Source organism: Adiantum capillus-veneris, chromosome 8 (assembly GCF_014529385.1).
Source record: "Adiantum capillus-veneris isolate H3 chromosome 8, ASM1452938v2, whole genome shotgun sequence".
Classification (NCBI taxonomy): domain Eukaryota; kingdom Viridiplantae; phylum Streptophyta; class Polypodiopsida; order Polypodiales; family Pteridaceae; genus Adiantum; species Adiantum capillus-veneris.
In genome coordinates, this window is record NC_140938.1 from 86,537,490 (window position 1) to 86,556,553 (window position 19,064).

Sequence of the window (19,064 nt, forward strand, 5' to 3'; positions counted from 1 at the left end):
TACTGAACAGTCTAATTCTATAAAACTTGCACACACGGACAAATAGAATCTACCCAAAATCATTCTATGTATTTGCATTGCTTTTTGACTATCTGTGTGCAATTGAAGGTGCTGACAAGTCAAGCCAATGTCACAGATTTTAAGAAGCAATCAAATTTGAACACCTAGAGAAATCCCAAAACTTATGTCAGAACAACAAGCAAGACATAAAATCATAGTCTTATCCACAAGATCAATATCCATGTACTGTCACTTTTTTTTTTTTTTAAAGGTGGGGTCTAAAGCTAATAAACAAAAACCACGACATTTTAGGCAGCATGAAAGACACTGGAAGGCACTCAACCAAAACGAACAATAAAACACCTTTTTCACCTTTCTCGTTTTTTGTTGCTGAAATCCACCTCAATTTTGTTGTAAATCTTTCTTGTTAGCTTCCCTGCCTGATCATTTGCAAGTTGAGCCTTCGATACAAACACAATAAACCATTCTCGCTCCTCATTTTGAGTTATTAGCTTTAATCTTGGCTTCAGGGTTGACTTATACTCCTCCAGATCCTGCAATTTTTTTAATTAAGCAAAACTTTTTAATGCTAAAAGCAATACTAAGCCGCAAAAAGTCAGACTAGGCTTGCTTGTATGGAATGCCTAAATAGTGCATAGTTGTCACAAGTACTAGGTCTGACAAGAGTCAAGAATAAACAGCATCCACCTAGCAAAACAAACTCAAAAAAACAAACTGCTGCAAACAACCAAGGCATGGACCTCTTGCCTTTGTACATACAAGTGTCATGTAAGTTTGTAATTTACTCAAAAGAACAAGACTTTTGATAAAGTATGTGTCCAACTGAAAACTTCTCAAGGAAATTAACATGTTGATTCCATATGCCATATGGAGCTTGCAACGGAATGCGAGGAGCATGGCTGGCAGATGGCGGACAATCTGATGGAGAGATATTATCACCAGATTGTGGCATCCCATGTTGCATCTCATGGTTGTATGACCCAATTAATCCATCCTCATTCCTCATCCATTATAATTGTCCTAAACCTTTTACTCGTGAACTGACCCTTTCCTTGATTGCCCCTGCATATGCATTCTCATCCATTATTATTGTCCTAGATCTTTTATTTAGTCAGACTTCAGTTGACCCTTTTTTTGGTCCATTTCAGATGAGGTGGCACATTTATTGCCACCTGTCACTTTTTAACGACTGCTCAGCCCTAAACTGGGCGCCTCCTAGTTGCAAAGCTAAAGGTCACTTTATTACTATAAAGCTGACCCCTGCCCATTGGGATCAAACTCTCCGTACATACGCTCAGTTCCATTCACAGTTCAGTGACTACATCAAAAGCATCCAAGAGAGGCTGCCAGCAGACTTCCTCAAAGCTACCTTTCTGTGCCGACCTTTTCCCAAAATTGTGATTGTCTATCCATTGGGGAGAGGCTGCTACAAGGGTCAGTTTGAGACTGCCAACACGGCTAGTCTAGCATTGGCACGGAGTCCCCTCAACTTCAGCAAAGCATATCATTACTTATATAGATGGGACAAGAGATCAATCCGCTAGCCTCAGTGTCACAAACTGCTGACGTGTCAAGCCACTGAAGACGTAAGCCGACTTGCAGATCCCGGCTGAGGGGCCTAAACCCTAGAAGCAGCAGAAGAAGCAAAAGCAGCGGAAGAAGTTTTACCAACTTTCAAAGTCTCGCCGAGTGGCCTATTTTTAAAGAAGAGTTCCCACCAACTTATAAGACCCCATCCAATGGATCCCAGGGGACCTAAAGGCATTAAAATAAAGCAAGACCACACACACACACTCAATCTCTTGTAATCAGCTGATGATGTGGGATTGATGTACGGATAGCCCGAAAATTACGCTAGCACTGCTGACATGGCAGGACTGTACAGATTTCCATGTTTTATGTCCATGATGTGGCAACTGTATATGTCACAAATTGATGACATGGCAATGCCCACATACACAAACACATGCTGATGTGGCAGCCAGTACGGACGGCTGACTGACTGCTGACGTGGCAGCCCGGATTTTGCGGCAAAAAATGCGCCAAATTTCACGCTGATGACGTGGCAATCCGTACGTTGTATGCATCTGCGCAATTTACCCTGGCTAGCTTTTGGAGCTTGATGCTTTAAATTTTGAAAGCTTTTGGAAGACCATTATCTTTGGGAACTTTGCTTTTGAGTTTGAGATTTTGGGGCTCTGCTTTTGGGCATCCCTTGTACTTATAAATAAGTGGGCTAGGCCTCACTTCTCAGAGCATCTGGACGCAGAGTCTGAGAGTGAGCGCTTGCCTACTCTCTCTTGTACTTTGAACACAAATTAATATAAAAAGAAATACCGAAAGGGGCACCAATCTTTGCGGCCAATACCTCTGGGCACAGAACTACGCCGGGCCGTGTCATCTTTGTGAACTGTTTTGAAGTAAATCTCTGTTGTGTCGCGGTAGAATCTTTACTTGGGGTGTCCAAGTTTGTTACAGTGGTATCAGAGCGCAGCCGATTTCTCTTCTATCGGGAAATCCGATCCTTTTTCTCATGGCACTTATGGATTCCAATAAGAATCAGTCGACCTCTTCTGCATCTGCTAATCGGGAGGAGATCACAAAGAAGATTTTGATGAACAAACAGAGGAAGAGTACGGGCCACCTCTGCCTACTCAATTCGAGATTGAAGAGATGGAGCGTCGACAGCTAGTTGACGAGGCACCAAAGCAGATGATTATAATTGCGAAGGATCTGAAATTTGCAGATTAATATAAAAAGAAATACCAAAAGGGGCACCAAAACACAGATTAATATAAAAAGAAATACCAAAAGGGGCACCAATCTTTGGGGCCAATACCTCTGGGCACGGAACTACGCTGGCCCGTGTCATCTTTGTGAATTATGTTGAAGTAAATCTCTGTTGTGTCGCGGTAGAATCTTTACTTGGGGTGTCCAAGTCTGTTACAGTGGTATCAGAGCGCGGCCGATTTCTCTTCTACCGGGAAATCCGATCCTTCTTCTCATGGCACTTATAGATTCCAACAAGAATCAGTCGACCTCTTCTGCATCTGCTAATGCGGGAGGAGATCACAAAGAAGATTTTGATGAACAAACAGAGGAAGAGTACGGGCCACCTCTGCCTACTCAATTCGAGATTGAAGAGATGGAGCGTCCACAGCTAGTTGACGAGGCAACAAAGCAAATGATTATAATTGCGAAGGATCTAAAATTTGCAAAATTTTGTCTCAGTAATCCATCGCAGAAGTGCACACCTAGTGGTAGAAAGCCACACAACCACCCATCAAACCGGCAATCAAGTAACCTCCTTCTCTGAGGATGTTTACAGAGCAAGAATTACAAGCGGTGGTTCAGGCACAGATTAGTCAATTTTTGGACGCAAACAACAAATCCAAAAAGCAAGAGAAAAAGCATAAGAAAGGGACTGACTTCCCGGGTTATTTGGGTCGTCAATCTTCTTTTGCATCGGCAAGAAAACAAAAGAAGTGTGTACGATTTAAAGGACTACCCATTTCTTCTTCTTCTTCTGACAGTTCTTCTAGCTCTTCTGACTCGAGCGAGGAAGACAGAAAAGGGAAAAAGCGAAGCGAAAAGCAAAGCTTCGGAAAGGGCAAGAAAAAGGCAAAGAAGCCCAGATTTCGCCCAGTTTCTGGCAGTTCTACAGAGGAGTCATCCTCAGACAGTTCGAACTCCGATGATCACATGTTTTATGCAAAGAAGAAGCATTTTTACAGAGCCAACCGATAGAACTTTCTCGAAGACAAAAGCAAGAAAGTGAAAGAATTCAAAGAAGGTGGAGAGTCGATTAAGTTTGAATCCTTTTCTGGGTTCCGAGATGCTCTGAGGGCTTTGGCCTTCATTCAGCAGTTTCACATAGCTTTCTCTGGAGGGCATTACTCAAAGCACTCCAAAGATCAGGAGGGCTACCTCTTTCTTCAAGGGAAATGCTCGAACATGGTGGTCCACTCTTCTTTTGAGGAAGGAAGCTCCAGTTAAATGGTTGAAATTCAAAAGGCTATTTATTTCTTCTTGGCTGACCCGGGACTAGGAACGAGATATACGAACCACTTGGAATCATCTTCGGATGACCAAGGGAGATTCTTTGGACGCTTATTGCGAGAGATTTTGGAACTCTTTTCTACCAACCTCTTCATTTAAGAACGTCTCATTTAAGGAACAGATTGAGCGGTTTTGCTACGGACTTCCTACAAAGATCCGAGACTACTTGTCAGATGCACATCTAACCCTATGTGTACGTGGACAAGCTACTTCATGACTAGGGTCCAGTTCAGTTAGCTTAGGAAGTGTTCTGGCACTTTTGTGAGTCTGTTCGCAGACCGTGCATGTCCAGGCACTTAGAGTAGATGCATATCCTCTGGTTGTACATAGCATGATCATCAAATTACCATCAAAACCCATCAGGAGCATTTTTACAGTGCACAGACCTATTTTCCCTATTTAGCCAATTTTCACTTATTGGGAAACTGGGTAGGGCAATTTGACCAAGCATGTATATAAGAAAAGCTAGCGCTAGCACTTTTTGGCAAAAGAGGCAGCAGGGACCACGCGTCCGACAGTGCACCTTCTCAGCAAGACCCCCCCGCAGGCAACCTAGAGTTTTCAGCCAACAAGGACCAACATTTTTCAGCATTACAAATCAGCCCAGTGTTTTGCATTTGCAGATCAACCTTGCAACAGTAGGACACGATAGGATCCCTAGCGTTTTTGCATCAGACCTCAAATCAGCCCAGCGTTTTTGCACTTGCAGACTTCCCTCAGCGTTTGCAGATTCCCGACGACAGAACACAAGATTTGCATCATCGTTTTCAGTTTTCAGCATCTAGACTCCGCACCCAAAGTCCCAAACCTCGTAGATCTCACCTTCCTGCAACAGATCCTCGCCGCACGGTCAGATCAGCCAGAGTTTGCAAATTCAGCCCGGAAAACGCAGATTTCAGCATCTGCGTTTTTAGTGCGTCGTCGTCGCCGCCGTCATCGACATAGAGTCAGAATTCAGCAGATACAAGATCATTCACTTTGTTTGTGATCATAGCACTCTCTCACTAAAGTAACGGAAGGCTCTCCCTTCCGTAAGTAAAAGGAACCCTTGAGCACAGTTCGGAGCACTCATCTTGAGCAAAGTTCAGCAAAGTTCAACATTCACTTCCGTTGCACCTTACATTTGTATCAGAGCTTTGGCAGTGTTCTCTATCACTCACGGAGAGAACCACAAAAAAAAAAAAAAAAAAATGCTTGTTGCGGTGGCACGTAACCCAAGTCCTCTTGGGCGTGTCGATTCCTTATCATGTTTTTGAAGAGTGACAGGAAACCCAAGAAAGAAGGGCTTGTCCAACCCCCCCTTGTTTCTCTTTTCACTCATTGAGAGTGGACTGTGCACTTAGCAACCGGCCAATCGACGTGAGGTGGGAAAAAGTAACCTTGGTGTGAGTGCAAGTCCGCCAAGGGGTGCGCCCGTGGGAAAGAGGAGCTCGGGTAAGAGAAGATCCTTCTCTAACACAGATTGCAAGCTAAAGAAGAACCTCAAGAACTCAAGACCCTCAATAACCCAAGAACCACAAGAACCCAAGTTCCTCCTGAACTTAAGAACCCAAGACTTCAGTGTATGGTCATTACCCGAAGCGGAATGGATACTTCGCATGGAGGTGATGAGCATGGAAGTGGCGAAGAAGAATTTTCCCTACCAGGAGGATTTTCTGACCCTCCCCCTTCCCCATCTACGCCAAGGATTGCACCAAATCTTATGGAGGCTTTGGTCAAGACGATGATGGATATGAAGTTACGACATGAAGCACAATGCGCTACCTTGGAGCGCGAGCGCGAAGAAAGAAAGACAGCATTTGATCGTGAACACGAAGAAAGAAAAGCAGAAAGAAAGGCAGAATTTGATCGTGAACACAAAGAAAGAATGGCAACCATAGAGCGTGAGCGCGAACAACTACGCTTGGCGGCCAAAGAAAGAAAGGCAGAATTGGATCTCGAGCACAAAGAACGAAAAGCCGAATTGGAACGCGAGCACGAAGAGCGTGAAGCGCAGAGAGACCAACGCATGCAACAGTTGGTCCTACTATTTTCTAATGTGCAGCCGCAGATTGAAAAGAACCGGGAGAAGGAGACTCTCTCAGTCTTTTCTTCTCCAAAGCACGACACACATGATTTGTATGATCAAGATGTGATTATTCACAAGCATGATGAATTGCATGATAATGATAAGCATGATAAATTGCATGATAATGATAAGCATGATGATTTGCATGATCAGGATGTGATTGTTCACAAGGATGATGGTTTAGTTGATACTTTGTCTAGTGAAGCTAACCTCATTGCAGATTAGATCGATCACGAAGAACCGATCTTGGCTCTCCAGTCGAGGTCCCAAGAACCCCCACAGGCAGTATTTTGTGTGCGCATGATTAGTCAGCACGCATTGTTCGAGTGATGGTTGTTGGAGTGTTTCATTCGTGATGGTTTGTTGTATTTTAGTCACCGTCCTTATGTGATCCCTTTTCTTAGGCATGCCATATTGTACGATGAACACGATTCACTCATGAATGAGCACGGATGTATGCGGATTACTCATGAAAAGATGAAATGTTTGCACCCAAGGAATTCACATTCTGATGTCCATGTCTCTTCCTTGGCATGACACAATATCCGAAAGAGCACAAGAAGGATTGAGCATCAAGCATCGGCATTTCCGTTGTGATTTGCCACAGTTGATTGATTTAGATCAGAAAGTCAAGATTCGACCCCATTGTTTGCATGTGTTTGATGAACGGTTTAGCACTCTGTCTATATGTTCATCTACATTGCATGCACAGTCTTTAAAGAAGACTAATTTTTCCAGTCACTTTACATGGAATGGGTATGTTCATGTTTTTGTGTTGGAAGTGGTTTAAGGAATTTTCATCCTCGGAGATTCTTGAAGAAGGTAGATGCGTGACTATAGACGAAGTTGAAGCATTGAAGGAGCCACAGATGACTTTGTGTCGCTTTTGGCGCGGCCCAAAGAAGCAAGCATTGCAGACCTTTATGAAGTTCAAGTATCGCATGACCCACGCATCAGATGTGGGCCGGCAAAGAGTCCTTTCCAGGATTCCAGATGCTGTTGGCGATCTCCCTCGACGCCATACAGTTCGGTATCAGTACCTCACTTTGAAAAGGAGGGGATGTCACATGCACATCTAACCCTATGTGTACGTGGACAAGCTACTTCAGGACTAGGGTTCACTTCAGTTAGCTTAGGAAGTGTTCCGGCACTTTTGTGAGTCTATTCGCAGAACGTGCATGTCCAGGCACTCAGAGTAGATGCATATCCTCTGGTTGCACACAGCATGATCATCAGATTACCATCAGAACCCATCAAGAGCATTTTTACAGTGCACAGACCTATTTTCCCTATTTAGCTAATTTTCACTTATTATTATGAAGTGACTTTTGTTGGGAAACTGGGCAGCGCAATTTGACCAAGCATGTAAATAAGAAAAGCTAGCACTAGCACTTTCTGGCAGAAGAGGCAGTAGAGATCAGGCATCCGACAATGCACCTTCTCAGCAAGACCCCCCGGCAGGCAACCTCGCGTTTTCAGCCAACAAGGACCAGCGTTTTTCAGCATTACAGATCAGCCCAATGTTTTGCATTTGCAGATCAGCCTGGCGACAGAAAGACACAGCAAGATCCCTAGCGTTTTTTCATCAGACCTTAAATCAGCCCAACGTTTTTGCACTTGCAGACTTCCCTCAGCGTTTGCGGATTCCCGGCATTTTCAGTTTTCAGCATCTAGACTCTGCACCGCAAGTCCCAAACCTCGCAGATCTCACCTTCCCGCAGCAGATCCTCGCCGCACGGTTAGATCAGCCAGCGTTTGCAGATTCAGCCCGGAAAACGCAGATTTCAGCCCATAGCGTTTTCAGTTTTTAGCCCGTCTCGTCGCCGTCCTCATCGTCGTCGACATCGTCGGCAAGTCCATTGCATTGTAGAGATTTGTGAAATCAATAGTAGACCGCTCTCGCCATAGAGAGTGGGACCCTTGGAGGAGGGTTTGACAACTTTTCTGGTGTCGCATTCTTCTCTCTCTATCCTCAGTCTTAGCACCTTCATTCACAGTGTCATTCACTTTGTTTGTGATCATTGCACTCTCTCACTAAAGGAACGGAAGGCTCTCCCTTCCGTAAGTAAAAGGAACCCTTGAGCACAATTCGGAGCACTCATCTTGAGCAAAGTTCAACATTCACTTCCACTGCACCTTACAAGACTACTTGGAACAAAAGTCAAATTCTATTCAAGAAACGGGGTTTTGCGATACATTCGCGAGATTTGACTTTACCCACTTATGAGATCTTGACTCAGAGAACCCAACAGACTTCTCACAATGAAAGTAGAAAGAGAAAGAGTTCCCAAGAAAAGAAAGACAAGGATACACGACCACGGCTCACTCTTCGAGAGAGGGCCAATTACATCAAAGAGGGGAAGTGTTTTGGATGCGGGGAACATGGGCACGTCTCCACGAAGTGCCCTAAAAAGGCACAGCAAGAACAGAATGAAGACAGGCCAGAGAACTCGAGGCAGTAGAGGAACGTGGCAGAAAAGGCAAGATGAAAGCAGGACTGGTTCCAGATTGCATGGGTACTGACCCAAGCACAATTGATAAAAGTACACAACTTTGCCAAGCTTGGGGCAAAGTGAAAGATCAAGAAGCCCTGATTTTCTTTGATGGAGGAGCCAAGGCCAACTTCATTTCACCTGAATTGGCTGCGCAGCTCGAGATTACACCCGATCGGATGGGACCACCAGCAGAGGCAGTTCTAGCGGCACTTGGTCGGGACATAGCCATTACACCTGTCATTAGCAAACTTCGGTTGCATTGTCAGGGGTATTTGGAGCACGAGGACTTTTACATAATGCCCTTGGAAGGTTGTGACATCCTCCTTGGAGTCTCTTGGTAACATAAGGACAACGCCATGGTCGATTATCGGGCGAAGAAAGCGACTTTGACAAATAAAAAGGGCCAAAAAATTGTACTTGATGTGAAACTGAAGGGCGAGTCTGTCCCTATTGTATCGGCTTCAACCGTTTCCAAATTAATGAAATCCAGTCTGTTTGTTTACTCTATCTATTTGAAAGAGTTAAATGATGAACACAAAACAAATATGTCTGAACTTGATAAAGAACGCCAAAATTTTCTCCACACTCATGCCGATTGCTTTTCTGAGGGCCTGCCAGGCGAGTTGCCACCATCTCGACCTAAGGATCATACTATTGATCTGATACCTTGAAGCACACCACCGAACCGGCCACCTTACCGTGTCACAAACTGCTGACGTGTCAAAGCCCTGAAGAATGGGGCAAACTTACAGATGCCGGCCGAGGCGCCTAAACCCTAAGAAGAACAAGTAGCAGAAGAAGAAGTCCTACCAACTTATGGGGACCCCGTCCGATGGGCCCAAGTAACATAAAGGGATTAAAATAAAGCAAGACTCACACACACACATACGCAAAGTTGATGACGTGGCAGCTGTACGGCAAATTTTCAAAAATTGCGCTGTCATGATGACGTGGCAGGCTGTACGGATTTCATCAATTTGTGCTAACTGATTACGTGGTAGGCTGTACGGATTTCCGTAAATTACGCTGGCAGCTTTTGGCATTGCTTTTGGGACCAGAAGCTTTTGAGTTTTGAAGGCTTTTCACTGTAACTGCTTTTCAGGCCAAGGGCCTTTAAATATGAGGTTAGGGCTCATTCTCTGGCATGCTTCCTAGAGAAGGTGCAGAGTCTAGAGTACCGGCTTGTACTGTGTTGATGCAATATAAAGAAATACCGAAAGGAACGCCAAGGTTTGGGGCCAATACTCTCTGGGGTGGAATTCCGCCACTCCGTGTTGCACGTGTCGTCTCTCTCTCTCTCTCTCTCTCAGTTCAATTGTTAATGAAGTGCTAATAGTGCGTTCAGTCTGTTCTTTTCTATTGGCACGTGGTGCCCGTTTTGTGACATACCATGTGAGCCAAGCCCAGAATAAAGAGATTATGAACCAAGTGAAAGACCTTTTGGAAAAGAGTCTTATGCAGCCGAGTACTTCACCCTATTTTTTCTCTCGTAAATCTTGTGTGCTTGATCTTGTACATTCTGATGTATGTAGCATGCCTACTAAGTCTGTGGGAGGTGCATGCTATTTTGTCTCCTTTGTTGATGATCATTCTAGGAAAATTTGGGTTTATTTGCTTAAATCTAAGGATGAAGCCTTTGCTGCGTTTAAGAAATTTCATGCATTTGTGACCACCCAAACAGGTAGAAAGCAGAAATGCTTGCGTACGGACAATGGGGGGGAGTTCACAAGTGCTGAATTTAACAAATTTTGTGAAAATTTGGGCTCACAAAATTTGGGCATGAAGAGGGAGCTTACTGTGCCATACAGCCCCTCTTCTAATGGTGTGGTTGAAAGATTCAATAGGACACTTTGTGAGAGGGTGAGATGCATGTTGTCCACAGCTAATCTCTCTCATGGATTTTGGGGAGAAGCTTTGAAAATTGCAGTGCATATATGCAATCGATCCCCTCACATGTCTTTGAAAGGTGACATCTCTGAAGAGGTTTGGTCTGGCAAGCCTGCTTCATATGATCACTTACGCATTTTTGGTTGCGAAGCTTTTGTGCATGTTAGACCTGAGTTGAGAAGCAAACTAGATGCCAAGTCCATTAAAGGCCTCTTCATGGGATATGGTGAAGAAGGCAAAATGGGTTACAGGATTTGGTTACCTCAGCTCAAAAGGGTTGTACACAGCCGCGATGTTGTTTTTAATGAGGCAAGGCTGCTTCAAAACAATTGTGCCTCAAAGCATGACCATAAAAGGGTCAAATTTCAGCATGACCAGCCACCTGTTAGGCCTATTCTTGACCCTCAAGATGCACCACATATGGCTGAAAATGTAGATGATCCAATGGTGTTTGATCCAGAAGATGTTGGGCAGCAAGTTGAGGCTCCTGAAGGGCATTTGCAGCCACGAAACAATGCTGAAAATGGTGCTGAAAATGATGTACAGCAGCCCATTGTTGATGATTTTATCATGCCACTTGATGTAGACCCATTACCGGATAATGTGGATCATTGGGTGAGGCGGTCTACTCGTCCAAAACGGCCTGTGAGCAAATATGATCCCTCTTTGCATTACATTATGTTGACAGATGAGGGAGAGCCTCTTACGTATAGAGAGGCAAAGATATGTGAGCACAGCGACAAGTGGAAGCTTGCTATGCAGGAAGAGATTAAAGCTTTGCATGCTAATCATACTTAAGATTTGGTGGAATTGCCCAAAGGAAGGAAGGCTATTCCTAACAAATGGGTGTATAAAATCAAGACAGTTGATGCAAAACCCAAGTATAAGGCAAGGTTGGTTGCAAAGGGATATGTTCAGACCAAGGGCATAGACTTTCAGGAAGTGTTCTCTCCTGTAGTGAAGATGACCACTTTGCGTGTATTGTTTGCCATGGTGGCTGCCCTTGATTTGGAAATGGACCAAATGGATGTACATACCGCTTTCTTGCATGGTGATGTGGAGGAAGAGCTTTACATGAAGCAACCCGAGGGTTTTGTTATTCCTGGCAAGGAACATTTGGTATGTATGCTCAATAGAAGCTTGTATGGGCTAAAACAATCATGTAGACAATGGTACAAGAGGTTTGACCGCTTCATGCTCAAACATGGTTACAAAAGAAGCCATGCAAACCATTGTTTGTATACCAAACGTGATGAGGATGGCAGCCCTATCATTCTTGTGCTCTATGTGGATGATATGTTGATAGTTGCAAAGAAAAGAAGCACTGTTGATGCTCTTAAAGGGCAGTTGAAATCTGCATTTTCAATGAAAGACCTTGGGGCAGCTGAACATATACTTGGAGTGCGTGTTAGAAGGCAAAGGGACCAGCACATATTGTATTTGTCGCAAGAAAAGTACATTGAAAAAGTGCTGGACAGATTTAACATGGCTGAAGCAAAGCCGCTTGGCGTGCCATTACAGCCATATGTCAAAATCTCCAAGGATGATTGCCCCAAGTCGAAGGAAGAAGCCAATGACATGCAAAGTGGGCCTTACGCTTCAGCTTGTGGTTCACTTATGTATGCTATGGTTGCTACTAGGCCTGACATAGCCCATGCAGTGGGAGTTGTGAGCCAGTTTATGGCTAATCCAGGCAGGTTGCATTGGGATGCAGTGAAGTCCATTATGAGGTACTTGAAAGGGACTAAAAACAAATGCCTCTGCTATGGTAAAGGACCATTGGAATTGAAGGGATTTTGTGTGACTGACATGGCTGGTGATGTGGATACACGGAAATCCACAAGTGGCTATGTGTTTACTCTTGCAGGAGGTGTTGTTTCATGGTGTTCTAGATTGCAAAAGATCGTTGCATTGTCTACGACAGAGGCTGAATATATTTCAGCCACTGAGGCTTCCAAAGAAGCCATTTGGTTAGCACGTCTATGCAGTGAATTTGGTGTTAGGCACCTATGCTTGGATGTGATAGCCAGAGTGCCATATGTCTGGCAAAGAATGCCATGTTTCATGCACGCACAAAGCATATTGATGTGCGATATCACTTCATTCGAGAAGTGCTTGAGGATGGCCTTATCACATTGGTTAAGGTCCATACATCACAAAATCCAGCAGATGCTCTCACTAAGTGCTTACCCAAAGCACAACATCAGCTATGCATACAGATGGTGGGAGTCACGTAGCTTAAAGGCGTCATTTATGCCTTTAAGTGGGAGGTTGTTTGGTTAAAGGCCCGAATGACCCCTTTTATGTACATTTTTAAAGGTTACTAACCTTTGGCCAAGTTCACATTGAACTTGGCCACTGACTTAAAAATGGTCCTATACTTTTAATAAAGGGAATGTGAGCCAATTCGCTCACTCACTTATTCCCCTTTACAAATCGAGTAGCGCTCTCTCTCTCTCTCTCTGCAACTTCGTTCCCTAGCCCCCCCTTCTCTGCAGGCCATAGCCACCTCTCCAAACACAGCTCCTGCACATCTCCTCGTGCTCTATCACTTGCACACACTGCTGCGCGCTCATCAGTGTCTTCATCAAATACGAGATCTGCAACGATGGCGACGAAGGTGTCGACGTCAAGATAGGGATCTGCGATGACGATGACGAAGGTGTCGTCGTCAAAATAGAGACTGCGATGATGATGACGATGTCGACGACGACGATGGTTTTGACAACGACGGCATCAAGGCTGAAAACTGGAAATGCTAAATACTCTCCTGGGAATCTCTTTTGTGGCGGCACTGCGGTTTGGATCTACAACCGCCAAGTCTAACTATGGCTGAAAATGCAAAACGCTTGATCTTGCTGAATTGCAAAGCGCTGGGCTGTTTTGGGTTGAAAACTGTCTACTAGCAAATCTGCAACAAAGTGGCACTTGCGGCAACAATCTGCTAGTAGATCACGTCGGATCTGCCGAGGTTAAGGGCTGAAAAGCAAAAACGCCATGCTATCTGGGCTGAATCTGCAAACGCTAGGTTCTCTACTAGCTGTCTGGGCTGGATCTGCAAAGGCTAGGCTGTCTGCTGAATTCTGAAAACGCCAGGCTGATCTGCTGAAATCTACAAATGCCAGGCTGATCTGGGTCTTCTTCTTCTTGAGAAAACGCTAGGGGTCCTATTGAGGTGCTGCCTGACTATTGGGTGCCTACATCCTTGTGTCCCTGCTTCTTTTGCTTCTACAGAGTGCCCAATGGTTTCTTTTATAGTTCTTTAGCAAATTGCCCTACTTACTTTTCCAACAGTCACTTATTAATAAATAAGTGAAAAATGTGTGTTTTGGGAAGAAGGGTTCTATGCTCTATAAAATGCTCATGATGGGTAATGAATGTCATGCTAATGATCCTGTTGTGTGCAATCAGAGGGTATGCTAAGAACGAACTCATGGCAGTGATACATTCTCTCAGTTTGGAAGTATTACCTTCTTGGAGGAGATTTTATAATCAAAACCAATTGTTGCTAAATTGGCTTTATTTGACAAGAAAATAATTCTAAATCAATTATTGGATTTATAAGTGAGAGGGTTTTCTCGCTTGGAACATCAAGAAAAATAATTTTAAATGAATTACTGGAATTTTAAATCAGAGGGTTTTTCTCACTGGAGAAATCCGAGTATAGAGTATTCCTAGTGCGTCATTCAAAGTAATGACAAGAGCACTGAGAACGAGAATATCTATAAGGCCACCAGGAACGAGTACTTCTCATGCGTCACATCGGATGGGTGACAGGGAGCATCGGGAAGAAGTATCTGACCATCGGGAACGGACATCTCTGATGCGTCATAGGATGGGTGACATAGAGCATCGCGAAGGAGATTGTACCTTAAGTTCGGTAGGAAGTGACTAGGTGATGGGTATTCCTGATGCGTCACAAGGTGGGTGACGGGTGCATCGGAAAGGGGATATCCATACTCGAGAGGAATTCCGAACTGTGTTGGAATTGTGCACAAGGAAAAGCAAGCACTTGAATGAAGATGGGTTCAAAGGAAACTTTAAGGAAAAACAGATGCTTTCTGAGAAAGCGGGATTGCTTTTCGGGAAAGCAGATGCTTTTCCGCGAGGAATTCTATGTCTGCATTGCAACTGTGCGTGTGATTGCATCCAGGGACGCCTGGGAAGTGCTGTGAAAGCATTGTTTTTAACTTATAAGGTTTTATTGAGTTTTTGGGCAGATTCAGACTATTTTAAAATACGCCGGCCGCCCACTTAATAAGTGGGCAGCCATCTGATAAATAAGGCAAATCAGCTAGCGTTTTCTCTCTCTCTTTTTCTGGCAGAACAACGAGGGAAAAAAAAACGACTGCGCTCAACTATTCGTGCCCGTGGCCAGGAGCTATAAAAGCATCACATGCCCTCACTCAGAGGAAGAGATCAGTTTTCGTAAGGAGAAGATGCTGCTGCAAATTTCAGTCGCAAAGAAGACGTTTGCCGGTGATGCCCATGGCTGCCCCAAGTGTACCCGATGTTGCCAGGACCTAGTGCACAAGTTCCCTTGCAAAGAAGTGCCTACTGAGCGTGTTTCCATCGCGACAAGCTGCTGTTTTTCTCTGTTTTCAACCCATAAACGTCGTAGACGAGGCTGATTTACGAGAAGGAACCCGAGAACACACCTCTTTTGTGTGTAGGATTGGAAGAGAGAATTTTCTATGTAGAGATCTCTTTCGGGGAATTGCTTTTCCAGAACCGAGTTGCATTTCGAGCATCGAGACTTTCAAGGTAATGATTTTCATGTTATGATCTCCAAGTATTTGATTGCAGGTGTACTTCCTCTTCGTGAGGGAGTAGGAGCAGAGGAAGGCATGAGCCTCTACAAGAGAAAAGCACTCTGAGGAACTAGAGCCAGATCAGCCCAAGGGTTTCGTCCCTGAGTTTGGGAAGTAGATCCACGGATCGGAGAGAGGTAGTCTCTCAAGTTTGTGATCCGGAAGTTGGCATTCCCAAGTAAGGACTTCGTGTCCGGGAAAGCAGAGTTGTTCTGCGGGAAGAGGACTCTGGAAACACAGTTGGAAAAGAGAGTTACAGGGATGTCATGCCCTGAGTCTGGAAGGTGAGATCCAGAGGCGAGAACCTTGGTTCTCAAGGATTTGGAATAAGGAACGGAAGTTCCTTGGAATAGGGTTTTGCCCTAAGAATAGGAAGCCGAGGCTTACAGGAACCGTCAAGTCTTATTCTAGAACGAACGAGGTAATACGTTCGGTTCAAGTGCTTGTATAGACTTCTCCTCAGTAATAAAGATACTATTACGGGGGGGGGGGATCAGCCCATCTCTTGGTCCCCAGTACTCTCTCTCTCTCTCTCTCTCTCTCTCTCTCTCTCTCTCTCTCTCTCTCTCTCTCTCTCTCTATATATATATATATATATATATATCTCTCTCTCTCTCTCTCTCTCTCTCTCTCTCTCTCTCTCTCTCTCTCTCTCTCTCTCTCTCTCTCTCTCTCTCTCTCTCTCTCTCTCTCTCTCTCTCTCTCTCTCTATATATATATATATATATATATATATATATATATATATATACTCTAGCTTCAGTATTACGTGATAAATTCTATTTATCCAAATATATTTTATATTGCTATGCACTCCCGTTTGTGACAGTGGTATCAGAGCATGGTCTCCTCTCTTTCTCTGTAAAGGAGGACGACTCTGGGAAGATAAAGGAAGAAGCCATGACAAGCCAAGAGAGAAATAAGCACGCCGAACCCTAAGTCCTGCAAGGAAAAGCTCGTAGAGAAAATTTTTCTCTCTGCAAGAAGTCGACACAAGACTTGGGATTCTCTGCGAAGGTGACAAGAGCATGATGCTCAAGAACCTAGAGAATCCAAGGAGCGGAATGCTCAAGATACTTCAGAACCCAAAAGATATCCGTGAACATCAATCCAGAACCAAAGCCAAGAAATCCCGTCATTTCGGGAAGGATAGGAAGAAGGTCTCTAGACCTAGGAACACTCCAGTCAAGTTTGATACTTTTGACGGAACAGAAGATGCTCCGAAAGCTACCGCTTTCATTCGACAGTTTGAAGTTGCCTTCGCAAACGGTAATTTCTGAGCAGCGTCGAAGGTGAGGCATGTGACCAAACACCTTAAGGGGATTGCAAGTACTTGGTGGTATACCAAAGTTCTGCAAGGAACTTACAACAAGACTTGGACTCAATTCAAGGCTGAATTTTTCCGACAATTTTTTTTCCTCTACGCTTTGAGGAAGGCATCCAAGAAGATTGGGATCGGTTTGCCCAATAGAAATATGAGCAAGTCCAAGCAAGTAGTGGTTCACTCTTGCCAAGGTAGCTCCACTCTTGATCCTCTCTAAGGAAAGAAAGATGAATAAATTCAAGGAAGGACTTTTGCCCGAATTTTGTAGACGCATCTGCAAAATACTTTGCAGCAGATGGTGGAGTCAACAATAAAAGCTGAAAGTATACACCTTAGTGTACATAGAATCTAATCCCCGCAGTGGGACGGGAACCATTGAACACAGAAACAATGAATTTTTGATTTCTCCTCGACGGATATGCGGCTATCCAAAGAAAGTTTGGAGTAAGGGACTTCAATCTAACTCCTGAGTTTTTGAAACGAAGACCCTCGAACTTTAAGTGAGAGGGGCACGTCTTTGATCAAAGTTAAATCTTTGAGGAACTCATAAACTGCGTATTGCTTTTATGCACGAGATATGCATGTCTAACCAGGACAATCACTCTCAAGTGTTTATGAGAGTAGAATTGAATTGAAACATTGCTTTATGCAATGAATTGGTTTGCTCAACCATCCGGAAGGTCAACTATTGATCTCGTATCCGGTAGTTCACCAACAAATTACCTGCTATTGCGGGTAGGACAGCAGAAAGGAAGGAACCATTCCAAGATTTCAACCAAGAAAAGCTTTCACTAAGCTTGAGTACCTTAAGAACCAACACCCCCTACCCGGTAAGGGAAGATACGGTAGTGCTTTTCACACAAGTGAATGAACACTCTCTTTATGAGGGAAGGAACAACCGACGACTACGGCCTGTGCTCGAGGAATCCAAGGATTGAAATCCTAGTTTATTTGATGAACGGGTTTTGCTCTAAGATCGAGCCAAGGGATCGTCAGGTGAGCGTCTTCGCTCTAAGGATCTTACGGAGGGAAGGCAATTTCCCAGGTTCACCAAAACTTTTAACACATCTTAAGAATTATGTACGCCTTTGGGTACATGGATAACACACGAAGATGCAGACCTATGCCAAGGAACTGGACGGGAGTTTGTTATACTCTCTTGAGCGCCTTTTTACACGCAAGGATATTCCGACACAAGAATCTCTATTTCAGATGTGCTCACTGCTCGGTAGAAGAAATTTGAGTTTCTCTACGAAGAAGAGGTTTTATGATGGTCGTTGATCATTGAGTACACTATGTGCTTTTACCATTACAGTAGCAACTTTTGGTTGCGGTATATATTTCTCCATGAGCAGGTCAAGTAGCATTTACACCCTGCTGGAATAAATTCGAACTATTATGTTCGTAAGAGTAAAACTAGCCAACATTTTAAAATGGTAAGAATTACCTTAACTACATATGGGAGAACATCATTGCGATCTGCTGCGGGTTCGCCCTTAAGTGGGCCGAGTTTGAACTTATGTTCACAGAATGGTATGGCTAGAATTTTTATATGCCTAAGATTTTGCGAGCAGTCTTAGATGCTTGCTAAGTAAAAATTTCTTGATGAGACACAAGCAGGCGTAAAAAAAACATTGCAGGTGGTAACGACCCGCTGGAGGAAAAACGCGGAAAGACGTGCGGCAATGCACAAGGGATCTTCAAATAACAATTGGCCTACTCAAAGCAAAGGCCCAGGATAAGAACTTACTTTGGTAAGATGGCACACTTTGTCTGCCACAAAAAGATACACATGAGCTTAATGCTCTCGACATGCCCTATGTGGGAGGATACAAGAGGTTTAATATCCTCGGGACTAATAGCGCAAGGTTATGCACAAGCACAGACACCTAGCTTGACTTCTAGGAGGATAACTCTTCTCGGGAATGAGAAGGCGGAATTGACTTAACAGATTTTCGGATGAGGAAACTTCCAATTCGTTGGAAAGATGCAAATGACGAGTTCTTACATGGCTTGTAAGTTCGATGATTGATGAAGGATATCCTTGAGGTACTAGAGGAAGGACATGAACCGGTAAGGTAATTACTGAATTATTGAATTTTTAAGTAATTTAATTTTTAAGTTCTCTTTTGAGAAAGGACTAGCTCAACTCACCATTGAGCAAGATTTGGAATCTTTCCGGTTTCTCCCCGGCAGTTCAGTTGGATCTCTACAGTTAAATGAATTATTGGATTTATAAGTGAGAGGGTTTTCTCGCTTGGAACACCAAGAAAAATAATTTTAAATGAATTATTGGAATTTTAAGTGAGAGGGTTTTTCTCACTGGAGACATCCGAGTACAGAGTATTCCTAGTGCGTCATTCAAAGTAATGACAAGAGCACTGAGAACGGGAATATCT

At 44.0% G+C, this 19,064-nt stretch overlaps 1 protein-coding gene across 1 annotated transcript in view; it reads right to left on the reverse strand.

Moving 5' to 3' along the window:
* Positions 1 to 19,064, reverse strand: part of CLUB (TRAPP II complex TRAPPC10/CLUB) — a 157,251-nt gene that overhangs the window by 131,994 nt on the left and 6,193 nt on the right. Inside the window, exon 3 of the mRNA XM_086518163.1 lies at positions 373 to 554. Coding sequence (XP_086374289.1) covers positions 373 to 554 — 182 coding nt within the window. The remainder of the gene's footprint in view (positions 1 to 372; positions 555 to 19,064) is intronic.